Consider the following 27,160-nt stretch of genomic DNA (forward strand, 5'->3'; position numbering starts at 1 on the left):
GCCTATATCTCTCCTACCCTACTTTTCCGAGGTATTCGAAAGCCAAGTTAACAAACAGATCACCAACCATTTCGAATCCCACCGTACCTTCTCCGCTATGCAATCTGGTTTCTGAGCTGGTCATGAGTGCACCTCAGCCACGCTCAAGGTCCTAAACGATATCATAACCGCCATCGATAAAAGACAATACTGTGCAGCCCTATTCATCGACCTGGCCAGGGCTTTCGACTCTGTCAATCATCACATTCTTATCGGCAGACTCAACAGCCTTGGGTTCTCAAATGACTGCCTCGCCTGTTTTACCAACTACTTCTCAGACAGAGTTCAGTGTGTCAAATCGGAGGGCCTGTTGTCCGGACCTCTGGCAGTCTCTATGGGGGTGCCACAGGGTTCAATTCTCGGGCCGACTCTTTTCTCTGTATACATCAATGATGTCACTCTTGCTGCTGGTGATTCTCTGATCCACCTCTACGCAGACGACACCATTCTGTATATTTCTGGCCCTTCCTTGGACACTGTGTTAACTAACCTCCAGACGAGCTTCAATGCAAAACAACTCTCCTTCCGTGGCCTCCAACTGCTCTTAAATGCAAGTAAAACTAAATGCATGCTCTTCAACCATTAGCTGCCCACACCTGCCCGCCCATCCAGCATCACTACTCTGGAAGGTTCTGACTTAGAATATGTGGACAATTACAAATACCTAGGTGTCTGGTTAGACTGTAAACTCTCCTTCCAGACTTACATTAAGCATCTCCAAACCAAAATTAAATTTAGAATCGGCTTTCTATTTCGTAACAAAGCATCCTTCACTCATGCTGCCAAACATACCCTCGTAAAACTGACTATCCTACCGATTCTTGACTTCGGCAATGTCATTTATAAAATAGCCTCCAACACTCTACTCAGCAAATTGGATGCAGTCTATCACAGTGCCATCTGTTTTGTCACCAAAGCCCCATATACTACCCACCACTGCAACCTGTGTGCTCTCGCTGGCTGGCCTTCGCTTCATATTCGTCGCCAAATCCACTGGCTCCAGGTCATCTATAAGTCTTTGCTAGGTAAAGCACCGCCTTATCTCAGCTCACTGGTCACCGTAGCAGCACCCACCCATAGCATGCGCTTCAGCAGGTATATTTCACTGGTCACCCCCAAAGCCTATTCCTCATTTGGCCGCCTTTCCTTCCAGTTCGCTGCCAATGACTGGAACGGATTGCAAAAATCATTGAAGCTGGAGACTCATATCTCCCTCACTAACTTTAAGCATCAGCTGTCAGAGCAGCTCACAGATCACTGCACCTGTACATAGCCCATCTGTAAATAGCCCATCCAACTACCTCATCCCCGCCCATCCAACTACCTCATATTGTTATTTATTTATTTATTTATGCTCCTTTGCACCCCAGTATCTCTACTTGCACATTCATCTTCCGCACATCTATCACTCCAGTGTTTAATTGCTAAATTGTAATTACTTCGCCACTACGGCCTATTTATTGCCTTACCTCCCTAGTCTTACCTCATTTGCATACACTGTACATAGATTTGTTCTATTGTGTTATTGACTGTACGTTTGTTAATTCCATGTGTAACTCTGTGTTGTTGTCTAATCTTGTTGTCTAAGCAGTTGTAAATGAGAACTTGCTCTCAACTGGCCTACCTGGTTAAATAAAGGTGAAATAAATAAAAACATTTTTTAAAACTAATCCTAACCTCCTAACCCTAACCTCCTAACCCTAACCTCCTAATCCCAACCTCCTAACCATAACCTCCTAACCATAACCTCCTAACCCTAACCTCCTTCTTTTGCTCTACTCCCTAAACCACTAGTTTAAGGGGTTAAGTGTCTTGCTCAAGGGCACAACGGCAGGAGAGGGTCTAGTTGCCAGTGAGTACATCTCCAATTTTCACCACCGGTCTGGAATTTGAAACATCAATGTATCTGTTACTGATTTTTGCTTCTCTAACCTGTGGGTCCTACCCCTAACCTCCTAACCTTAACCTGCTAACCCTAACCTCCTAACCCTAACCCCCAAACCCTACCTGGTGCAGGATGGAGTAGGTCAGCAGGCTGTTGGGTCCTGATCCATCCTGGTCCGAGGCCTGGAAGGTGTAGATGGATGCCCCAGGCTCCATGTTCTCAGGTATCACCATGGTAACGGGGTCCTCCGGGAAGTAGGGTGCGTGGTCGTTACTGTCCTTCACCTCGATGTCCAGCTGCACCAGGTGGCTGCTGGGTAATGTCATGGAGAAGTCGTCCACCTCTATCTGTAGTGTGTAGCGGGCAGATCGCTCGTAGTCCAGCTCCCTTGCCAGGTACACGTCACCTGTCTGACGGTCCACCATGAACGTTCCGTCTCGGTCTGACCCGCCCACCACCGTATAGGTCACCTGACCAGCCTCAGGGAGCTCTAAGCTGTCATGTGACTTCACAGAGCCAATCACAGAGCCCGGTTTGGCCTCCTCGACGGAGTTTAAGTATATGGAGAGGGAGTTGGCTTTGGAAGGAGCTCTGCTCGCACTCAGGACCTGTGGACAGAGAGATAGGGAATTGGTAAGCGTATTGTATATCCTCAATATACCAACCAGGACATATAGACAGAGCCATAGGGATATGGTAAGCATACTGTATATCCTCAATACACCACTCAGGACCTATAGACAGAGCCATAGGGATATGGTAAGCATACTGTATATCCTCAATACACCACTCAGGACCTATAGACAGAGCCATAGGGATATGGTAAGCATACTGTATATCCTCAATACACCACTCAGGACCTATAGACAGAGCCATAGGGATATGGTAAGCATACTGTATACCCTCAATACACCACTCAGGACCTATAGACAGAGCCATAGGGATATGGTAAGCATACTGTATATCCTCAATACACCACTCAGGACCTATAGACAGAGCCATAGGGATATGGTAAGCATATATCATCAATATATTGGTGTTAAAGGTTTGTAGGCAGCTAACTTCATCACCAGGTTCAATACCGAGAGCTGGCTGGAGGACAAAATTAGTAGCTAGCTAATCAATGTTTTTTATAACTGGGATCTTCAAACAATCTGTTAACCTTTGAGGAACATTTTGAGCAACTATGAAAATCATTGACATTAATGATAATCCATTTAGCTAGATAGCTGAACATTAACACTCAGCAGACTCACGCTATGTGTCTAATAAAGACCATTATACATGCCTTGTGGCAGTTGGAGCTACATTTTCCAATACAACGCTAAAGAATCCAAATATTCAATGGGACGCTGTGAACCTGCAACAGATTTCCACCCTCCCACTCTCTTTTCTCACTGTGAATAAAAGAAACTGAACGTTTTAAGAGTTTTTTACAAACTCCCACAACAGGCCTGCTAGTGCTAATCACGTTTAATCAGATAGGCATGTCACTGCCAGGAAAAATAATAAGGGATAAAAGTCAACATAATCAAAAAAGGAAATTGTAGTGAGCTTTCAGATCTCACTGCAGTGGTCTGGACTCGGGCGTCTACAGTATTGAGTTTTTACACCTCCCTTGATGACCAATCAGAAGAACATGAAAGACTTCAGCTTTGACACATCGCTCCCTTTGTATGGCAACAGGCACCAGAAGTTACACATACACCACATTGTTCTAATAAGCCTGTTTTTCAGATCGCTCAAAGCAGGGGATGGAGTCACAGGGTTTAAATATCTGACAGAGAGAGAGAGAGCGAGAGAGAGCGAGAGCGAGCGAGAATAAATGAATGAAAGTGAGAGAGTTAGACCAGGAGAAATAGAGAGAGAGAGCAAGACAAGGAGAAAGAGAGAGAGAGGAAGGAAAATAAAATAGTTTTGTACTCTTATCCATTTTTCTCCTCAACAAATACTTGTTGATGCTTAATTCATTACAATTACAACCTACAATACCTTGATAAACCATAGGTACACTATACAGCACCACTATGTTGGCAGTCACTAAACAGCCCATGCTCTTTATGAAACATAATATGACAATCTATTAATTAACTCCACATTAGACGGCAAATTGAATGTCAACAAGCGTTAGAATTTGTGAGATCATATCCTGTCCCTACTGCTGTACTTGTCTTGGACGAGGGCTCTGATAGAAACATGTCAACAGACAAGAACAACACAGCCATGTTAAATCCTATTACACACTAATTATTACTCACATTCTTCACGTCAGAAGAACAGGAGAAATGAGGGAAGGAAAAAATAAAAGAAATAAAGAACACAGAGACACTGTTTTACTGCAGCCATTACAAGACCCTTCTATTTTCCTGGAACCTTAGAGATTCCGGTCTGCGTTCCAAATGGCAACCTATTCCCTACATAGGGCACTGGTCAAAAGAAGTGCACCATACAGGGAATAGGGTGTCATTTGGGATGCATCTTGGATTTACAGCTACAGAGTTCCTTCCATTGTGCTGGCCTGGTCGGTCACTATTAAGTTGTATATTAAATATTAATTAAATTAACTTGAATGGTGTATTTTACGTGGGTGCATATCCCAGGCGGTGTCGTATTGAAGTGAGGCTACTGTATTAAAAGTGTTGAAGTCATTCAGTATGGTCTTGATCAGAGCAATCACAGCTGGTGATCATCATGGGCCAGATGGGAGCACTTGATTCATACCTACTGTAGTTTTCCATCTCTTTTGAAAAGTCACAGGGAAGGAGAAGTGAGGAAGGAAGGAAGGAAGGAAGGAAGGAAGGAAGGAAGGAAGGAAGGAAGGAAGGAAGGAAGGAAGGAAGGAAGGAAGGAAGGTTGTCAGAAATCAGACTGCCACGTCTATTTGGAATGACTGTTGTGAGGGGCCAGACTTCTAGAGCCAGACTTCTAGAGCCAGACTTCTAGAGCAAGCTTGACGTAGTACTTCTCCCAATACTTTAGTTAAATATGGGATATTTGATAGATTGGTGTTGGCTATGATCAGTAGTTTTCTGACCTTTATGATTAGGATACAGCTAGATCTGTGAGAAGAAAGGTGGTAGGGGATAGGAGATAGTAGTCTGAGGTAGGGCTCTCACCTGTATATGGGGAGGTTAGGGGTCTCACCTGTATGTGTAGTGTACAGGTAGTGCTGTGAGAGGGAAGGAGTTATGGGCTAGGGGTTAGGGGTCTCACCTGTATGTGTAGTGTACAGGTAGCGCTGTGAGAGGGAAGGAGTTATGGGCTAGGGGTTAGGGGTCTCACCTGTATGTGTAGTGTACAGGTAGCGCTGTGAGAGGGAAGGAGTTATGGGCTAGGGGTTAGGGGTCTCACCTGTATGTGTAGTGTACAGGTAGTGCTGTGAGAGGGAAGGAGTTATGGGCTAGGGGTTAGGGGTCTCAACTGTATGTGTAGTGTACAGGTAGCGCTGTGAGAGGGAAGGAGTTATGGGCTAGGGGTTAGGGGTCTCACCTGTATGTGTAGTGTACAGGTGGGCTAGGGGTTAGGGTCTCACCTAGTGTACAGGTAGAGGGAAGGAGTTATGGGCTAGGGGTTAGGGGTCTCACCTGTATGTGTAGTGTACAGGTAGTGCTGTGAGAGGGAAGGAGTTATGGGCTAGGGGTTAGGGGTCTCACCTGTATGTGTAGTGAACAGGTAGCGCTGTGAGAGGGAAGGAGTTATGGGCTAGGGGTTAGGGGTCTCACCTGTATGTGTAGTGAACAAGTAGTGCTGTGAGAGGGAAGGAGTTATGGGCTAGGGGTTAGGGGTCTCACCTGTATGTGTAGTGTACAGGTAGCGCTGTGAGAGGGAAGGAGTTATGGGCTAGGGGTTAGGGGTCTCACCTGTATGTGTAGTGTACAGGTAGCGCTGTGAGATGGCTGGCCTCGGTCAGTGGCGGACACAGTGAAGCTGTACTCAGCTCTGTCAGAGTGACTCAGAGGAGAGGAGGAACGCAGTTCACCAGTAGTCGGGTTCAGAGAGAAACGCTCTGCTCTGGGACCTGTAGAGGAGGGAGGGAGGGAGGGAGGGAGAAAAAGAGAGCGAAAGAAAAAGAGAGACCGAGAGAGAGAGATACAGAGTGAGTGAGTGAGTGAGTGAGTCCAGCTACAAATTGTTACACAGAGTTGTTTTTGGAAACAATGCCAGAGGAAAACAATGCATTCCTCACATAATCACTCAACAGCAGAAAATAGCAAATTACTCTTCAATCATTAACTTATACACAATCCCTCTCTCCCTCTCTCCCTCTCTCCCTCTCTCTCTTCCTTCTTCCATCCCTCTCTCACCTGACATGGAGTAGTACACAGTGCCGTTCTCTCCCTCATCAGGGTCCTTGGCCTGTACTTTCCCCAGCAGTAGACCTGATGCCTGGCCCTCCATCACCTACGGAATGAAATCACAAGGTAAAACGGTGACTTGTTTCCTTCTCAACGCTGACCACTAACATATCATGTGAGACCCCATGCCCTAAGGGCCCTGGTCAAAAGTAGTGTACAATATAGGGAATAGGCTGCCATTTGGGACGCAGCCTCACTATCACCTGCATGGTCAGTCCTCTGCCAGGCTGGCTGTGTCTGAAGGAGGGAGTGTTGTCGTTCTCATCCAGGACGGTGATGAAGGCTGTCCCTGTAGCGCTGCGCGGGGGAGTACCTCCATCCTGGACCACCAACAACACCTGGTAACTACTCTGCTGCTCCCTGTCCAGACCTACACGGGTACTGATCTCACCTGAGGGAGAGAGGGAGAGGACACAGGGAGAGAGGAAGGAGGGAGAAAGAGAGAGAGTGAGAGAAACGGGAGGGAGAGAAGTAATGATGAGAAATTAAAGGGAGAGCATGTCATCTTTGATCACAAACACACACACACCCCACACACACACACACACACACACACACACACACACACACACACACACACACACACACAGGCATGGCAGCAACCTGAACAGCTGCAGTGAAGGTTAGAGTTATCTCGAGAGCGGCTACACACAATCTCACAGCAGGCCAATTAGGGCCCAGCAGGACACTCAACACTGCAGCTAACCTGATTTATTTTCACAGAGAACATACAGCACAGGGAGCTGCAGTAGGAGAATGAGTGAGGGTGAATGGTCATGTCAATTGTGGTGTTGTGTGTCTATTCTGAGTGCCACATCTGAAGTTCCTGTGGTAAATATAAAGTTATTATACACGGAGTGTGTTAAGTCTTGAGACAATTGAGACATGGATTGTGTATGTGCCATTCAGAGGGTGAATGGGCAAGACAAAATGCCTTTGAATGGGATATGGTAGAAGGTGCCAAGCACACCGGTTTGTGTAATGAACTGCAACGCCGCTGAGTTTTTCCTGCTCAACAGTTTCCCGTGTGTCTCAAGAATGGTCCACCTCCCAAAGGACATCGAGCCAACTTGACAACTGTGGGAAGCATTGGAGTCAACATGGGCCAGCATCCCTGTGGAACACTTTCGACACCTTGTAGAGTCCATGCCCAGACAAATTGAGCCTGTTCTGAGGGCAAATGGGGGGGGGCTCAATATCAGGAAGGTGTTGTTAATGTTTTGTACACTCAGTGTATCTTTTTTTAGTCCATTCATTAACCAGTCTTTGAACTACCTGTGTGTGAGTTGATCTGGAAGCTTCTGTCTGGGTGTAGGAGTCTGTAACTGAGCCTGCCGTTGAGCCCTGAGTCGCGATCCATAGCCGAAACCCGTCCGAACCCTGAACCCGCCGGAAGGTTCTCTCTCACGGCCAGGAAAGCCCTCTCCTGTGTCAAACGAGGTGAGTTGTCGTTCTCATCGGTCACCGACACCCTCACCGTGGCACTGCCCGTCTTCTTCAGCTGCCCGTGGCCCGACGTGGCCAGAACCATCAACATGTACATGTCCTTCACCTGGGCAAAGGTCATGGACACACTTTTAAAGGACATGACACTTTCAATTCAAGTTTGTCAGACGTTTTCAGGCCTCTAAAGAAGTCTAATGTCAGATGAATAAGACCAACATGATCGATATCAATCAAAGTGGCTAAGAAGCATTCAGTGTGCGGGTCTGGACAAGTTTCTATATCTTCCTGTCACATGTCCCTCACCTCTCTGTCCAGGGCGCTCTTCACAAACAGCCAGCCGCTGTCTGCTGCAATGCCAAACCCTGCTGCGTCTCCGTCAGGTCTCAGGTAGTACGCCAGTGGAGAGGAGGAGCCTGAACCCGTGGTGTCCAGGCTCAGAGCTCGCACCTGTAGATGGATGAATTAAGTAATTCATCAGAAATACATACAAAACATTACAGAACTGACAGTTCTGTTTGATATGTGAGATATTATGTCTATTGTTATATACAGAAAAATGTGTCCAAGACAATGTTCCCCTTTCAACCTGTGGATGAACAGTATACATGATGTGCAGCAGATATTGGGCCGGTTTCCAGGATACAGATGAAGCCTATTTTGGATGAAGCCTATTTTGGACAACAGAAATCGCTTTCAATGGAAATTCAAATGGTTGTTACTCCAGGGTAGGATTAGTATAGTCTGGGTCTGGGAAACCTGCCCTCAATATCAGTTGTATCCAAGACTATTTTCCTCTTGGGGACAATAAAGGGTTCCACTTTATTTGGATAGTCCCATGTAGATGATCGTGAGATACTCAAACTATCAACAACCGATCAACTGCAACTCTGTTGATACATAACAGCGTGCTGATGTTACGTTTAGGGATAGTTAGAAGATATTTTTGTTGTCTGTTAGTTGAACAATCTACAGGACATACCTGTAGGAAGCGTGTGCTGAGCGGCGTGTTCTCCCTCAGCTCCACGCGGTAGGTCAGGGTGTCGAACACTGGACCGTGGTCGTTCTCTGCCTGGACGTGCACCACCAGCATCATGGTAGAGCTTAGCTGCGGCGCGCCGCCATCTTTAGCTGTCACCGTCAGGTCGTAACGCGGCGTTACGTCGTATGACAGCCCGCCAACCAGCCGGATCTCCCCTGTGCTGCGCTCCATGGAAAAGGTTCTTTGACCTCCGATTGAGGTCGCGGTGGAAGAAAGATCAAAGGTCATCTGGCCGTTGAGGCCAGAGTCCCGGTCTTTGGCCTGGACTCTGTAGACCACTGTCCCTATCTCTGTGTGCTCCGGGAGGAGGAGAGACTCAGAAGAGGAGGGCATGAAGACAGGAGCGTTGTCGTTGATGTCCTGGATGGTGATGTGGACGTGGGTCTGACCGAAGGCAGGGGGGCTGCCGCTACGAGCCTGGAGCTCCAGGGTTAGAGAAGGCTGGGCCTCGTGGTCCAGAGGAAGGCTGGTCCGCAGGGCACCACTCTCTGGGTCCACAGTGAAGTAGCCAGCAGGGTCTCCAGAGGAGATGGTGTACAGGATGTCCTTACTGGGGCCGCCTGGGAACAGACAGGGGAAGTTGAATGTTTTATTATCCCTTATGTACAGGATACACATGGTATACCCCATCAAATTAAATGCTTACTTGCAGGTTCTTTATAAACAACGCAACAACAATAAGAAATAATAAAAGATAACAATATGAACATAAAGTAAATGGCTCAGTAGAATAGAATACATATCTTAGCATAAGTATAATACAGGAAGGAACCATTTATAGTCCAATATTTTACGTGTATTGGGGAAGGGAGGCAAGTGTTTAAACTGTGCAGTATTTATCAATCATAATAACAGTCTGGTAGCAGCAGTTGTGATGTGTGTGTAGCATGAATGTGTGTTTTATGTGTGTGTGTGTGTGTGTGTGTGTGTGTGTGTGTGTGTGTGTGTGTGTGTGTGTGTGTGTGTGTGTGTGTGTGTGTGTGTGTGTGTGTGTGTGTATTTGTGTGGGTGTGTGAGTGTGTGAGTGTTTGAGTGCATGTTTGTGAATACAGATGCAATTGTGTGTGTGAGTTTATTTTATTTGTATCTTTTGAAGTGAGATGACAAGATCCAGAGCCAAACCAGACGAGGAGAATAGAACCAGACCAGACGAGGAGAATAGAACCAGACCAGACGAGGAGAATAGAACCGTACCAGACGAGGAGAATAGAACCAGACCAGACGAGGAGAATAGAACCAGTCCAGATGAGGAGACCAGAACCAGAACAGACGAGGAAAATAGAACCAGACCAGACGAGGAGAATAGAACCAGACCAGACGAGGAGAATAGAACCAGACCAGATGAGGAGACCAGAACCAGACCAGACGAGGAGAATAGAACCAGACCAGACAAGGAGAATAGAACCAGACCAGACGAGGAGACCAGAACCAAACCAGACGAGGAGAATAGAACCAGACCAGACGAGGAGAATAGAACCAGACCAGACGAGGAGAATAGAACCAGACCAGACGAGGAGAATAGAACCAGACCAGACGAGGAGACCAGAACCAGACCAGACGAGGAGAATAGAACCAGACCAGACGAGGAGAATAGAACCAGACCAGACGAGGATGACCAGAACCAGAGCAGACAAGGAGACCAGAACCAGAACAGACGAGGAGAATAGAACCAGACCAGACGAGGAGAATAGAACCAGACCAGACGAGGAGAATAGAACCAGACCAGATGAGGAGAATAGAACCAGACCAGACGAGGAGACCAGAACCAGACCAGACGAGGAGAATAGAACCAGACCAGACGAGGAGAATAGAACCAGACCAGACGAGGATGACCAGAACCAGAGCAGACAAGGAGACCAGAACCAGAACAGACGAAGAGAATAGAACCAGACCAGACGAGGAGGCCAGAACCAGACCAGACCAGATGAGGAGACCAGAACCAGACCAGGCAGAGAGCACTTCAGTTACAATATACTCCCCCTCAGTCATTTGTCAAGTATTTTACACTGTGACAGAGTCCTAAATATCCAAAGTAATGATTATAAAAACAATGTGCTGGGATGGAATGTGTGATTAATGTGATTTCTAAACGAGGTGTGTACAGTGGCTCGCTGCCTATTTGAACAACTGGTACAGGGAGCACAGAGGGACCACAGAATGCCCCAGTGAGTCCTTTCAGCACATGCTGCCCACACACACACACACACACACACACACACACACACACACTCACACATGCATATGCATACTTTCAAACAGGTGTTAGCGGTCCTTAAGCAATCAGAAGTTCCAATTCCAAGTCACACCCACCGTTCTTACTGATGGCCTGTACGATGCCAACCTCAGTCCCTCGCAGTACGTTTTCAGATACAGTGAAGCTGTACTGGCTGTGTTCGAACACAGGGGGCGCCACCAGGCCTGCCACCACACTGATGTTGACCCGGGCGTTGACCAGTGCTGCCAAACCCCCTCCGTCCTGGGCTGAAACCACCATGGGAATCACCGTGTTGGCCTTGCCGTGCAGCGACCGGGACAGGGAGATCACACCTGGTGGAGAAAGGACACAAAACACAGTGGTCAAGGTCAGACACAGCTCCAAATACACACACAGAGACATGAGGATGGACACACACACACACACACACACACACACTTTATTTAGTTCCAGGAAAATTCAATTCCAGCGCGCTGGCATCTGGCATCTGGCATCTGGCATCTGTAAGATCCATAAAACACATGGTGGAAAATACAAGAATGTGCCTTTTTCCTCGATACACCTGTAACTACATAAGAAGTTAATACAGTACCAACCTGTGTCTTTGTTGTTAAAGCTGTACTACATGTAAAAGCACCAACCTGTGTCTTTGTTGTTAAAGCTGTACTACATGTAAAAACACCAACCTGTGTCTTTGTTGTTAAAGCTGTACTACATGTAAAAACACCAACCTGTGTCTTTGTTGTTAAAGCTGTACTACATGTAAAAACACCAACCTGTGTCTTTGTTGTTAAAGCTGTACTACATGTAAAAACACTAACCTGTGTCTTTGTTGTTAAAGCTGTACTACATGTAAAAACACTAACCTGTGTCTTTGTTGTTAAAGCTGTACTACATGTAAAAACACCAACCTGTGTCTTTGTTGTTAAAGCTGTACTACATGTAAAAACACCAACCTGTGTCTTTGTTGTTAAAGCTGTACTACATGTAAAAACACTAACCTGTGTCTTTGTTGTTAAAGCTGTACTACATGTAAAAACACCAACCTGTGTCTTTGTTGTTAAAGCTGTACTACATGTAAAAACACCAACCTGTGTCTTTGTTGTTAAAGCTGTACTACATGTAAAAACACTAACCTGTGTCTTTGTTGTTAAAGCTGTACTACATGTAAAAACACCAACCTGTGTCTTTGTTGTTAAAGCTGTACTACATGTAAAAACACCAACCTGTGTCTTTGTTGTTAAAGCTGTACTACATGTAAAAACACCAACCTGTGTCTTTGTTGTTAAAGCTGTACTACATGTAAAAACACCAACCTGTGTCTTTGTTGTTAAAGCTGTACTACATGTAAAAACACCAACCTGTGTCTTTGTTCATAGTTAAAGCTGTACCACATGTAAAAACACCAACCTGTGTCTTTGTTGTTAAAGCTGTACTACATGTAAAAACACCAACATGTGTCTTTGTTGTTAAAGCTGTACTACATGTAAAAACACCAACCTGTGTCTTTGTTGTTAAAGCTGTACTACATGTAAAAACACCAACCTGTGTATCTGTTGTTAAAGCTGTACTACATGTAAAAACACCAACCTGTGTATGTGTTGTTAAAGCTGTACTACATGTAAAAACACCAACCTGTGTCTTTGTTGTTAAAGCTGTACCACATGTAAAAACACCAACCTGTGTCTTTGTTGTTAAAGCTGTACTACATGTAAAAACACCAACCTGTGTCTTTGTTGAAGCTGTACTACATGTAAAAACACCAACCTGTGTCTTTGTTCATAGTTAAAGCTGTACCACATGTAAAAACACCAACCTGTGTCTTTGTTGTTAAAGCTGTACTACATGTAAAAACACCAACCTGTGTATTTGTTGTTAAAGCTGTACTACATGTAAAAACACCAACCTGTGTCTTTGTTGTTAAAGCTGTACTACATGTAAAAACACCAACCTGTGTCTTTGTTCATAGTTAAAGCTGTACCACATGTAAAAACACCAACCTGTGTCTTTGTTGTTAAAGCTGTACTACATGTAAAAACACCAACATGTGTCTTTGTTGCTAAAGCTGTACTACATGTAAAAACACCAACCTGTGTCTTTGTTCATAGTTAAAGCTGTACTACATGTAAAAACACCAACCTGTGTCTTTGTTGTTAAAGCTGTACTACATGTAAAAACACCAACCTGTGTCTTTGTTGTTAAAGCTGTACTACATGTAAAAACACCAACATGTGTCTTTGTTGTTAAAGCTGTACTACATGTAAAAACACCAACCTGTGTCTTTGTTCATAGTTAAAGCTGTACTACATGTAAAAACACCAACCTGTGTATTTGTTGTTAAAGCTGTACTACATGTAAAAACACCAACCTGTGTCTTTGTTGTTAAAGCTGTACTACATGTAAAAACACCAACCTGTGTCTTTGTTCATAGTTAAAGCTGTACCACATGTAAAAACACCAACCTGTGTCTTTGTTGTTAAAGCTGTACTACATGTAAAAACACCAACATGTGTCTTTGTTGTTAAAGCTGTACTACATGTAAAAACACCAACCTGTGTCTTTGTTCATAGTTAAAGCTGTACTACATGTAAAAACACCAACCTGTGTCTTTGTTGTTAAAGCTGTACTACATGTAAAAACACCAACCTGTGTCTTTGTTCATAGTTAAAGCTGTACCACATGTAAAAACACCAACCTGTGTATTTTTGTTCATTAAAAAGCTGTATTACAGTAAAAGTACCAAACTGTGTCTTTGTTGTTAAATCTGTATTACAGTAAAAGTACCAACCTGTGTCTTTGTTGTTAAATCTGTATTACAGTAAAAGTACCAACCTGTGTCTTTGTTGAGGGTGAAGAAGGGGGAGTCGCCCCTGGGGACGGTTCGGTACGTGACCCTCCCGTTCTCCCCAGTGTCGGGGTCAAGGGCCGTAACCTTGACAACAGAAGTGCCAGGTGCACTCTGGGAGCTAAGGCTGACGGCGTAGCTCACAGGGTAGAAGACTGGTCTGTTGTCATTGATGTCCAGCAGGTCCACCCTGACGTAGGCCACAGAGTTCAGACCGCCCTGCAGGGAAACATAAAGGAAAATCAAACAATAAATCAAAAAGACAACTCTCATTGGAATGTGTTAGAAGTATCAGTGACATTCTGTGTTGGTTTGTTGGAGATTTATGTGAAACCAATAATAAAACAATGGACAAATCCAGAATTTTCTGGACAGTCACCACATGAAGTGTCCTGGGGTAGGAATGTTTTTTATTTCAACATGCTTCAGTTAAGCTGAGCACCTTTCCCCCTTTATATCAAAGCCCAGCTGTAGTGAGTTAGGTGTTGGGTTTGCACCTCTTCTAAGGTCAAAAAGCTCTCTGTTCTACTAGACTTTGCATGCTGTTGTATATCAGCAGGACAAAGTGGTAAACAAACACATTTGACCACATTAATGGAGAGAGTTGAAATCAGCAGGAACCCTGGTAAAGACGTCTGACTCTGAAATCTAGTCCTGGCAGGTTGGTGGAGGGATACGGTTTGATAGCTTCCCCAGGGAAACAGCAATCTGTCAGGATCTGTGGGGGTTGAGAGGGCTCGCTACTGCCACAGAGCAGAGAGCTCTGTTTCCCTGGCGGCTCGTTCTGAACAGAATACAGAGCAGGCTTTTCATTTGGCCGGACTGATGAGAGGGTGGAGGAAGGAGGAGGGAAGAGGGGGGAGGGAGGAGGGGGAGCAGCGGTCCAACTTATTAAATATTACTGCTCTCTGCCTGTCTGACTGTATGTCTGTATGTCTGCATGTCTGTCTGTCTGTGTCTGTCTGACTGACTGTCTGCCTGCCTGCGTTTCTGTCTGTCTGTCGGCATGTCTAACTGACTGTCTGTCTGCCAGTCTGCTTGACGTTGTATGCATTTTTCTCTCCCTCTCTCTCTCTCTCTCTCTCTCTCTCTCGCTCTATCACTCTCTCTTCTCTATCTGATTATTTTACCATGACTGCAGTGATTTCCATTCATTTCTACCCTTTAACTTTCAAGTATGATTTGGCGTGTGGCGCTACAGGATGCTATCACAGCACAGTCCTGCCAGGGAGACTCATTCACAGCACAGTCCTGCCAGGGAGACTCATTCACAGCACAGCCCTGCCAGGGAGTCTCATTCACAGCACAGTCCTGCCAGGGAGACTCATTCACAGCACAGTCCTGCCAGGGAGTCTCATTCACAGCACAGTCCTGCCAGGGAGACTCATTCACAGCACAGCCCTGCCAGGGAGACTCATTCAGACTATTTTATTTGGCTGCACTAATGACAGATTTGCTGCTCTGCTGTGTTCTGCTCTGCCTGGTTGGGGAGCTGCTCCCCTCTCTACTAGCTATCCTGGCTCTGGCTCTATAGCTGCATCTAATAGCCAGGGTTCTGCTAGCTATTTGTCTGCTGTGAACCCTGCTGTGAAATGTCGGTTAAAAAGATCCATTCAATTGTTGGAAGCATTAATATTACCAGTGTGCTGGAGTTTTTCTTCTTTTAACCCTGCTGTTATAAACACTGTGAAAAACACTGCTTTAAGAGATCACTGTCAGGGGTTTAATGTACTCACAGGGAGAGATTAGAATGCCACTCTATTCCCATAGGGCTCTGGTGAAAAGGAATGGACTATATAGGGAATGCAGACATTGGATGAGGACGGAGAGATAGCCAAGAAGTGGGTCTATAGAGAGAAGAGGGTGGAGAGATAGCCAAGAAGTGGGTCTATAGAGAGAAGAGGGTGGAGAGATATCTAAGAAGTGGGTCTATAGAGAGAAGAGGGTGGAGAAATAGCCAAGAAGTGGGTCTATAGAGAGAAGAGGGTGGAGAGATAGCCAAGAAGTGGGTCTAGAGAGAGAAGAGGGTGGAGAGATAGCCAAGAAGTGGGTCTAGAGAGAGAAGAGGGTGGAGAGATAGCCAAGAAGTGGGTCTATAGAGAGAATTGGGTGGAGAGATATGGAGGAGCGGACAAGAATAAACTCCATAATAAAGAATAAAGTCCACTGCTGGACTTGTTCCGGAGAGGTTGAGGAAGGTGGAGGGAGAGATGGTTAGTGGAGGGTAAATGGAGGTAAGAGTGCAGAGGGAAGGAGAGATTAGGAGGATGGAGAGATACAGTAGGAGATGTGTGGAGACTCACCCCGTCCACGGCGGTGACGGTAAAGTCATAGCTGGTTTGTCCCTGATCCCTGTCCAGAGCCACGTTGGTACAGATCTGTCCTGTCTCCTTCCCTACAGAGAACTGGGAGGGGACAGCACTGTTGATTCCTGACCCCAGAGAGTAGCTGATGGAGCCGAAGGAGCCACCGTCCGCATCTGTCGCTGTCACCTGCAGAGAGGGAGATAAAAGAAAGGATGTCTGGGTTAGACAGTTTGTCTTAAGGGGATCTTTCACTGTTACGCCTATGAAGACACAAGAATCTTAGGAGCTAGAGAAGATAAGGAAATATTCACTAACTTTTGGAGGACATTGGATGTTGACTTCAAAAAATACTATTATTCCACTACCATAAATTACTTTTGGACAGCTGAAGCAAGCACACAATTTGACTTCAGGAAAAATTACCCTTCTAGTTATTTTAGCATGTACCCTGTGGGATAATTTTGGATAGTACCACTAGTATGAACGAGAACCCACACAGGACAGTACAGGACAGTACATAGCAGAACAGTACATGACAGTAACAGTAACAGTACAGTTCAGTACAGGACAGTACATAGCAGGACAGTACATGACAGTAACAGTAACAGTACAGGACAGTGACAGTAACAGTAACAGTTCAGTACAGGATAGGACAGTAACAGTAACAGTAACAGTACAGTACAGTACAGTACAGTACAGTACAGTACAGTACAGTACAGTAACAGTAACAGTACAGTACAGCACAGTAACAGTACAGTACAGTACAGTACAGTAACAGTAACAGTAACAGTACAGTACAGTACAGGACACTACAGTACAGTAACAGTAACAATACAGTACAGTAAAGGTAACAGTAACAGTACAGTACAGTACAGTACAGTACAGTACAGTACAGTACAGTACAGTACAGGACAGTACAGGACAGTACATAGCAGGACGGTACAGTACAGTAACAGTAACAGTACAGGACAGTGACAGTAACAGTAACAGTTCAGTACAGGACAGGACAGTAACAGTAACAGTACAGTACAGTACAGTACAGTACAGTACAGTACAGTAACAGTAACAGTACAGTACAGGACAGTAACAGTACAGTACAGTACAGTACAGTACAGTACATGACAGTAACAGTACAGTACAGTACAGTACAAGACACTACAGTACAGTAACAATAACAGTAACAATACAGTACAGTAAAGGTAACAGTAACAGTACAGTACAGTACAGTACAGTACAGTACAGTACAGTACAGTACAGGACAGTACATAGCAGGACGGTACAGTACAATAACAGTAACAGTAACAGGAACAGTACAGGACAGTAACAGTACAGTACAGTAACAGTAACAGTAACAGGACAGTAACTGTAACAGTACAGGACAGTAACAGTAACAGTACAGGACAGTACAGGACAGGACAGAAACAGTACAGTAACAATACAGTACAGTAACAGTAACAGTAACAGTACAGTACAGTACAGGACAGGACAATACAGGACAGTAACAGTACAGTAACAGTACAGTACAGTACAGTACAGGACAGTAACAGTAACAGTAACAGTAACAATACAGTACAGTAACAGTAACAGTAACAGTAACAGTAACAGTACAGTACAATACAGTAACAGTAACAGTACAGTAACAGTCCAGTCCAGTACAGGACAGGACAGTAACAGTAACAGTAACAGTAACAGTAACAGTAACAGTAGAGTACAGTAACAGTCCAGTACAGTACAGGACAGGACAATAGAAGACAGTAACAGTACAGTAACAGTACAGTACAGTACAGGACAGTAACAGTACAGTAACAGTAACAGTAACAGTAACAGTAACAGTAACAGTAACAGTACACTACAGTAACAGTACAGTACCAGTACAGGACAGTGACAGTGACAGTACAGTACAGGACAGGACAATACAAGACAGTAACAGTAACAGTACAGTACAGTAACAGTAACAGTACAGTAACAGTAACAGTAACAGTAACAGTAACAGTACACTACAGTAACAGTCGGGTACCAGTACAGTACAGTACAGTACAGTAACAGTAACAGTACAGTACAGGACAGGACAATACAGGACAGTAACAGTAACAATACAGTAACAGTAACAGTACAGTACAGTACAGTACAGTACAGGACAGTAACAGTAACAGTAACAGTAACAGTACAGTACAGTAACAGTACAGGACAATGACAGTAACAGTAACAGTGACAGTGACAGTAACAGTACAGGACAGACTAGTAACAGTAACAGTAACAGTACAGTAACAGTAACAGGACAGGACAGTAACAGTAACAGTAACAGTACAGTACAGGACAGTAACAGTAACAGTGACAGTGACAGTAACAGTAACAGTGACAGTAACAGTGACACTAACAGTACAGTACAGGACAGTAACAGTAACAGTAACAGTAACAGTAACAGTGACAGTAACAGTAACAGTAACAGTAACAGTGGCAGTGACAGTAACAGTAACAGTGACAGTAACAGTAACAGTGACAGTAACAGTACAGTACAGTAAGAGTACAGTACAGTACAGTACAGTACAGTACAGTACAGTACAGTACAGGACAGTGACAGTGACAGTGACAGTAACAGTAACAGTACAGGACAGGATAGTAACAGTAACAGTAACAGTAACAGGACAGTAACAGTAACAGTACAGGACAGGATAGTAACAGTAACAGTAAAAGTAACAGTAACAGTACAGGACAGAGCAGTAACAGCAACAGTAACAGTAACAGTACAGAACATTAACAGTACAGTACAGGACAGGATAGTAACAGTAACAGCAACAGCAACAGTAACAGTAACAGTACAGAACATTAACAGTACAGTACAGGACAGGATAGTAACAGTAACAGTAACAGTAACAGTACAGGACAGTAACAGGAACAGTAACAGTAACAGGACAGGACAGTAACAGTAACAGTAACAGTAACAGTACAGGACAGTGACAGTGACAGTAACAGTAACAGTAACAGTACAGGACAGGATAGTAACAGTAACAGTAACAGTAACAGTACAGGACAGTACAGGACATTAACAGTACAGTACAGGACAGGATAGTAACAGTAACAGTACAGGACAGTAACAGGAACAGTAACAGTACAGGACAGGACAGTAACAGTAACAGTAACAGTAACAGTACAGCACAGTGACAGTAACAGTAACAGTACAGGACAGGATAGTAACAGTAACAGTAACAGTAACAGTACAGTACAGGACAGTAACAGGAACAGTAACAGTACAGGACAGGACAGTAACAGTAACAGTAACAGTATCAGTACAGGACAGTACAGGACAGTAACAGTAACAGTAACAGTACAGGACAGGATAGTAACAGTAACAGTAACAGTAACAGTACAGTACAGTACAGGACACTACAGTACAGTAACAGTAACAGTAACAATACAGTACAGTAAAGGTAACAGTAACAGTACAGTACAGGACAGTACATAGCAGGACGGTACAGTACAGTAACAGTAACAGTAACAGTACAGGACAGTAACAGTAACAGTACAGGACAGTGACAGTAACAGTAACAGTTCAGTACAGGACAGTAACAGTAACAGTAACAGTACAGTACAGCACAGTACAGTAACAGTAACAGTACAGTACAGGACAGTAACAGTACAGTAACAGTACAGTACAGTACAGGACAGTAACAGTAACAGTACAGTACAGTACAAGACACTACAGTACAGTAACAGTAACAGTAACAATACAGTACAGTACAGTAAAGGTAACAGTAACAGTACAGTACAGTACAGTACAGTACAGTACAGTACAGTACAGTACAGTACAGTACAGGACAGTACATAGCAGGACGGTACAGTACAATAACAGTAACAGTAACAGGAACAGTACAGGACAGTAACAGTACAGTACAGTAACAGTAACAGTAACAGGACAGTAACTGTAACAGTACAGGACAGTAACAGTAACATTACAGGACAGTACAGGACAGGACAGAAACAGTACAGTAACAATACAGTACAGTAACAGTAACAGTACAGTACAGTACAGTACAGTACAGGACAGGACAATACAGGACAGTAACAGTACAGTAACAGTACAGTACAGTACAGTACAGGACAGTAACAGTAACAGTAACAATACAGTACAGTAACAGTAACAGTAACAGTAACAGTAACAGTACAGTACAGTACAGTAACAGTAACAGTACAGTAACAGTCCAGTCCAGTACAGGACAGGACAGTAACAGTAACAGTAACAGTAGAGTACAGTAACAGTCCAGTACAGTACAGGACAGGACAATAGAGGACAGTAACAGTACAGTAACAGTACAGTACAGGACAGTAACAGTACAGTAACAGTAACAGTAACAGTAACAGTACACTACAGTAACAGTACAGTACCAGTACAGTACAGGACAGTGACAGTGACAGTACAGTACAGGACAGGACAATACAAGACAGTAACAGTAACAGTACAGTACAGTACAGTACAGTAACAGTAACAGTACAGTAACAGTAACAGTAACAGTACACTACAGTAACAGTCGGGTACCAGTACAGTACAGTACAGTACAGTAACAGTAACAGTACAGTACAGGACAGGACAATACAGGACAGTAACAGTAACAATACAGTAACAGTAACAGTACAGTACAGTACAGTACAGGACAGTAACAGTAACAGTAACAGTACAGTAACAGTACAGGACAGTGATAGTAACAGCAACAGTGACAGTGACAGTAACAGTAACAGTACAGGACAGACTAGTAACAGTAACAGTACAGTAACAGTAACAGGACAGGACAGTAACAGTAACAGTAACAGTAACAGTACAGTACAGTACAGGACAGTAACAGTAACAGTAACAGTGACAGTAACAGTAACAGTGACAGTAACAGTAACAGTGACAGTAACAGTACAGTACAGTAAGAGTACAGTACAGTACAGTACAGTACAGTACAGGACAGTGACAGTGACAGTAACAGTAACAGTACAGGACAGGATAGTAACAGTAACAGTAACAGTAACAGTACAGCACAGTAACAGTAACAGTACAGGACAGGATAGTAACAGTAACAGTAACAGTAACAGTAACAGTAACAGTACAGGACAGAGCAGTAACAGCAACAGTAACAGTAACAGTACAGAACATTAACAGTACAGTACAGGACAGGATAGTAACAGTAACAGCAACAGCAACAGCAACAGTAACAGTAACAGTACAGAACATTAACAGTACAGTACAGGACAGGATAGTAACAGTAACAGTAACAGTAACAGTACAGGACAGTAACAGGAACAGTAACAGTAACAGGACAGGACAGTAACAGTAACAGTAACAGTAACAGTAACAGTACAGGACAGTGACAGTGACAGTGACAGTAACAGTAACAGTACAGGACAGGATAGTAACAGTAACAGTAACAGTAACAGTACAGGACAGTACAGGACATTAACAGTACAGTACAGGACAGGATAGTAACAGTAACAGTAACAGTACAGGACAGTAACAGGAACAGTAACAGGACAGTAACAGTAACAGTACAGGACAGGACAGTGACAGTAACAGTAACAGTACAGGACAGGATAGTAACAGTAACAGTAACAGTAACAGTAACAGTACAGTACAGGACAGTAACAGGAACAGTAACAGTACAGGACAGGACAGTAACAGTAACAGTAACAGTAACAGTACAGGACAGTACAGGACAGTAACAGTAACAGTACAGGACAGGATAGTAACAGTAACAGTAACAGTAACAGTACATGATAGTACAAGGACAGTAACAGTAACAGTACATGACAGGACAGTAACAGTAACAGTAACAGTACAGGACAGGACAGGACAGGACAGTAACAGTAACAGTACAGGACAGGATAGTAACAGTAACAGTAACAGTAACAGTAACAGTAACAGTAACAGTAACAGTACAGGATAGTACAAGGACAGTAACAGTAACAGTACAGGACAGGACAGGATAGTAACAGTAACAGTAACAGTACAGGATAGTACAAGGACAGTAACAGTAACAGTACAGGACAGGATAGTAACAGTAACAGTAACAGTAACAGTACAGGATAGTACAGTAACAGTAACAGTAACAGTAACAGTACAGGACAGTACCAGTACAGAACATTAAAAGTACAGTACAGGAAAGGATAGTAACAGTAACAGTAACAGTAACAGTACAGGACAGTAACAATAACAGTAACAGTACAGGACAGTACAGAACATTAACAGTACAGTACAGGACAGGATAGTAACAGTAACAGTAACAGTAACAGTAACAGTAACAGTAACAGTAACAGTACAGGACAATAACAGTAACAGTACAGGACAGTACAGGACACCAGGTGTTGTTGGAGGGAGTATTTCCTTCTCGTCTGTGTTGTTTATCTGAGTTAGAGCACAGGCCAAACCGCCTCCTCTGATAGAACAAGGCACTGGGGGAGGGAGGAGAGGATGACTTCCCCAGTCCTGCCTGCGTTTAGCCGGGAGAGATGCCAGCAGTAGAGACAGCCAGGCTGGTTCAGAAGTGGAGTGGCGTCTGTCTGAACAGCCCAGTGACAGGGAGAGAGGGGGATGGGGAGGGAGGGAGGGCTGGGGAGCAGCAGTGTACCCCCCACAGCACGCCTCACTGCCTCCCTGCCTCACCACATTATAACTCTAATGTTCTACCCCTCAACGTCTGGTTCTAATACACCTCACATCTACAGTACAGAGAGAGCTGAGAGCTGGGGCTGGTGGGTTCATAACAGACAACCTCCACTCAGTTCAGCCCAACTCCCCAGCCAGCCACTAGTCAGCGGCGGAGAGGAGACTGTAGCAGTTCCCTGGATTAGACTAACCAAACAAGCCAATCAGAGAGCCTCCTGGGTACTGGCAGGGTAATCGTTTGCAAGTGTTGGCTCGGGATCGCAGCTAGAAAGAGATTACAGATGGGGTTAAGCCTCACAAGTTGATTAGAGTTCTCTCTTCCTTCCATCTCAAAAAAGGGGGGGGGGATCTCTCTGGGAAGGAAAGTACGACTACTACTGCTGCAGTATGGCTGCTCTGTGCCTAAGAGGGCAGCTAGGAGAGAGCTATGAGAGACTGGGCCAAGGAAAATACAGCCAGCCATGCTTATCAAAAGCACACACGTCTCTGTCCTGGCCTGGCCCTGGCTCCTGTGAGTGTACGAGGTGATGATGATTCTCAACTGAAACAGGATCTCTGTTCTGTATGGTTGTACGGAGCTGTATGTGTGTATGTGTGCATACGTGTGTGTGTTTTTGTGTGTGTGTGTGTTTGGCCTAACGACAGCCAAAGGACAGTGAGAGAGCCAGCAAGAGACCCTGTGATGTTGGCAGAGAGAGACACAGTAAACCACAGGAGGGGTCAGAGACTGGGAGCTTGTTGAGGAGAGGTGAGCATCTCTGTTAAAACACAGCAACTCTCTAGGCCTGAAGCTGTAGCTTCAATATTCTATTATCTGACAGGGGGCACATTATTAATAACTACTGCACTGCTCCCTCTTGTTCTCACCACAGTAGCATGACTGAACCTGGACAAGTTAAACACTGAGTACTGGTCGTGGCTTACTGTAGGAGACGGCTTGATTCGTGTGTGTGTGTGTGTGTGTGTGTGTGTGTGTGTGTGTGTGTGTGTGTGTGTGTGTGTGTGTGTGTGTGTGTGTGTGTGTGTGTGTGATGTGTGGTGTGTGTGTGTGTGTGTGTGTGTGAGAGAGAGAGATGAGGGTGACCGGGGATAGAGAGAGAGAGAGAGAGAGAGAGAGAGAGAGCTATATGAGTAGACACAAACGTAGCTTTCCATTTCAGCCACAACCAGGCATGGAGGAATGTTTATTTTCCTAGCCAATACCACCGTCATAAAAAATGGCACCTGTACAATACTCACATTAAATATTTATGATATGAGGGCTGACAAATGAACTGGTAGAATGCACCTGGGATTTACAGTGGAGGGGAAAGAATGGAACTATGATTTCAGAGGTAGAGGCTATGGAGTTCGCTACTCTCATATGAGAGTAGAGCAATACTGAAGCTGGAGGGAAAACACTCTTCTGTAGCATAGCATTAAAAAAAGTGCCAGACACAAAAATAGTGAGGGTCTCCTGGCTGCATAGCCTGGATGGACAGTGGAGTAGTGGAACAGTATTACTGTCTCGGTCATGTGGTTGAGAAAGACTCATGGCCCTAAGAATAACACATGAAAAGCAGAGCAAGGATATATATCTTCAAGTAAAGAGATGGATAGGGTGACCGGGATAGAGAGAGAGAGAGAGAGAGAGAGAGAGAGAGAGAGAGAGAGAGAGAGAGAGAGAGAGAGAGAGAGAGAGAGAGAGAGAGAGAGAGAGAGAGAGAGAGAGAGAGAGAGAGAGAGAGAGAGAGAGAGAGAGAGAGAGAGAGAGAGAGAGAGAGAGGGAGAGAGAGAGAGAGAGAGAGAGAGAGATAGATAGAGAGAGAGAGAGAGAGAGAGAGAGAGAGAGAGAGAGAGGGAGAGAGAGAGAGAGAGAGAGAGAGAGGAGAGAGAGAGAGAGAGAGAGAGAGAGAGAGAGAGAGAGAGCAGGCCCGTTGTGAATGTTGAACTAATGAATTAGCATTCTACATGACTGCAGAGAGACAAAAGTGCATGGCACCAACCACAGTTCACACGCACACACCACAGCTCTGCCTCAAAGGTGAATGGATACAACTGAATGCTAATCTGGTTAAGGCTAGAAAGAGAACGAGAGAGAGAGAGGATGGAGAGAGAGAGAGAGAGAGAACAGTACAGTCCAGGGATTGGGAGCTATGAGGCTGTTGTATGTTGTGAAGACAGATATCAGGATTAATAGGAGGCATGTGGACAGGTTCACCTCCAGTTCAGAATGCTCTCACCAGCCTGATGCCCGTTATACATGGTAGAGATAGACGTACTGATCCAATTGTTATCTACAATCTCTCCACGCTTGATTTCAGGGAAACACACATTGACAAACATATCCAGTGGATGTTAGACTATAATAACCCTGCTCTAAATGCAACCCTCTAAACATAACCATATATTTAGCTCCAAATGCAGAGGAGTTTTATGTTGTTATACTATAATGAAGGTACAATAGAATTGATATAGAACCCTAAATAGAAAATAGGATGCCATTTCAGATGCAGGCAAGAAGATGACAGCATAACATCTCCACTCAGCTGGACAGGCTTGGTTAATAATGAGACCGAATGTCTTTGTCCTAAATGGCACAGTAGTGCACTATAGGGAATACTGGAATAGGGTGCCATTTGGGACGCAGGCAGAATAATTAGCCAAACCACAGACAGACAGACAACTGGGAGTGACGAGGAGGATTAACCCAATAAAATTACGTCTCTGGCGTTCATTAAAAAAAGAGCTGATGGAAGGAGCTGTGGTAAATCATACACAGTGAGAGAGATAGAGAAACAGAAATGGAGGGAGAGACAGAGAGGGAGAGAGAGGGGAAGCGGAAGAGGGAGAGAACGAGATGAGGGGAAGGTGTAAATCACTCACAATGTGCTAAGACTAATAAGACCCATGTGATTAAGATTGATGTCCGCTCACCATGCGCCTACCATGTCGCAATGCTGAGTATTTAAATCTGGTATCTGGTGTTGTGTTGTTATAATTATAATCACAGCCAGACCGTTCCTTCCCTTTATACAGTATGGGTCCCAAATGGCACCCTATTCCTTATTCCCCAATAGGGCTCTGGTCAACAGCAGTGCACTATATAGGGAATAGGGTGCCATTTGGGACACAACCATAGTCACAGCGGTGAAAACATACTGTACTTACGTTAACTAACAGTGCAGCTCAGTTCCAGCCTTGGCAGGGATACATGTGTGTTGTGTTATACATTTCCATCTTGAATCCATGGTTCCATCATCGAGTAACGTCACAGTTCCACTCTCCTCCAGCTAATGGAATAAGGCTCAGGGCTTCGTCCCAAATGGCACTTTATTCCATATATAGTGGGCCTGATCAAAAGCAATGCACTAACTAGAGTATAAGTATGACATTTGGGACACAGTCAGGGGTCTGTGAAGCTGATGATTTGACCTCTGAACTTTAGCCGATGCTACACAGGGTGAGTGAACTCTGACCCAATACAAACCAACCTGTAGACACTAGCCAGTCAGCCGCTGTCTTGTTCAAACGCTTGTAAACAACAGCTAAGTATATGTGTGCTTCAGCCAACTGTTCTTGTTCTTGAATTTCATTGACAATGAGTCAGTCACAGGTGTTGGATAAAGATTTACATACAGACCTGGTAACCAGGCAAGAACATAACTACATACAGACCTGGTAACCAGACTAGGAGAGAACTACATACACATCTGGTAACCAGGCTAGAAGAGAACTACATCCAGACCTGGTAACCAGGCTAAAACATAACTACATACAGACCTAGTAACCAGGCTAGAACATAACTACATACAGACCTGGTAACCAGGCTAAAACATAACTACATACAGACCTAGTAACCAGGCTAGAACATAACTACAAACAGATCTGGTAACCAGGCTAAAACATAACTACATACATACCTGGTAACCAGGCTAGGAGAGAACTACATACAGACCTAGTAACCAGACTGGGAGAGAACTACATCCAGACCTGGTAACCAGGCTAAAACATAACTACATACAGACCTAGTAACCAGGATAGAACATAACTACCTACAGACCTGGTAACCAGGCTAGAACATATCTACATACAGACCTGGTAACCAGGCTAAAACATAACTACATACAGACCTAGTAACCAGGCTAGAACATAACTACATACAGACCTGGTAACCAGGCTAAAACATAACTACATACAGACCTAGTAACCAGGCTAGAACATATCTACATACAGACCTGGTAACCAGGCTAAAACATAACTACATACAGACCTAGTAACCAGGCTAAAACATAACTACATACAGACCTGGTAACCAGGCTAGAACATAACTACATACAGACCTGGTAACCAGGCTAGAACATAACTACATACAGACCTGGTAACCAGGCTAGAACACAACTACATACAG

At 44.4% G+C, this 27,160-nt stretch overlaps 1 protein-coding gene across 4 annotated transcripts in view; it reads right to left on the bottom strand.

Moving 5' to 3' along the window:
• Positions 1-27,160, bottom strand: part of LOC112267417 (protocadherin-16-like) — a 210,692-nt gene that overhangs the window by 25,447 nt on the left and 158,085 nt on the right. For all 4 annotated transcript variants that reach the window (XM_042297354.1, XM_042297353.1, XM_042297352.1 and 1 more), the window contains exons 3-12: positions 16,128-16,316; positions 13,812-14,043; positions 11,075-11,311; positions 8,705-9,324; positions 8,029-8,172; positions 7,555-7,831; positions 6,483-6,670; positions 6,229-6,325; positions 5,785-5,942; positions 2,047-2,532 (exon numbers count right to left, since the gene is read on the bottom strand). In XM_042297354.1, coding sequence (XP_042153288.1) covers positions 2,047-2,532; positions 5,785-5,942; positions 6,229-6,325; positions 6,483-6,670; positions 7,555-7,831; positions 8,029-8,172; positions 8,705-9,324; positions 11,075-11,311; positions 13,812-14,043; positions 16,128-16,316 — 2,628 coding nt within the window. The remainder of the gene's footprint in view (positions 1-2,046; positions 2,533-5,784; positions 5,943-6,228; positions 6,326-6,482; positions 6,671-7,554; positions 7,832-8,028; positions 8,173-8,704; positions 9,325-11,074; positions 11,312-13,811; positions 14,044-16,127; positions 16,317-27,160) is intronic.

Source organism: Oncorhynchus tshawytscha, linkage group LG14 (assembly GCF_018296145.1).
Source record: "Oncorhynchus tshawytscha isolate Ot180627B linkage group LG14, Otsh_v2.0, whole genome shotgun sequence".
In the NCBI taxonomy this organism is placed as follows: domain Eukaryota; kingdom Metazoa; phylum Chordata; class Actinopteri; order Salmoniformes; family Salmonidae; genus Oncorhynchus; species Oncorhynchus tshawytscha.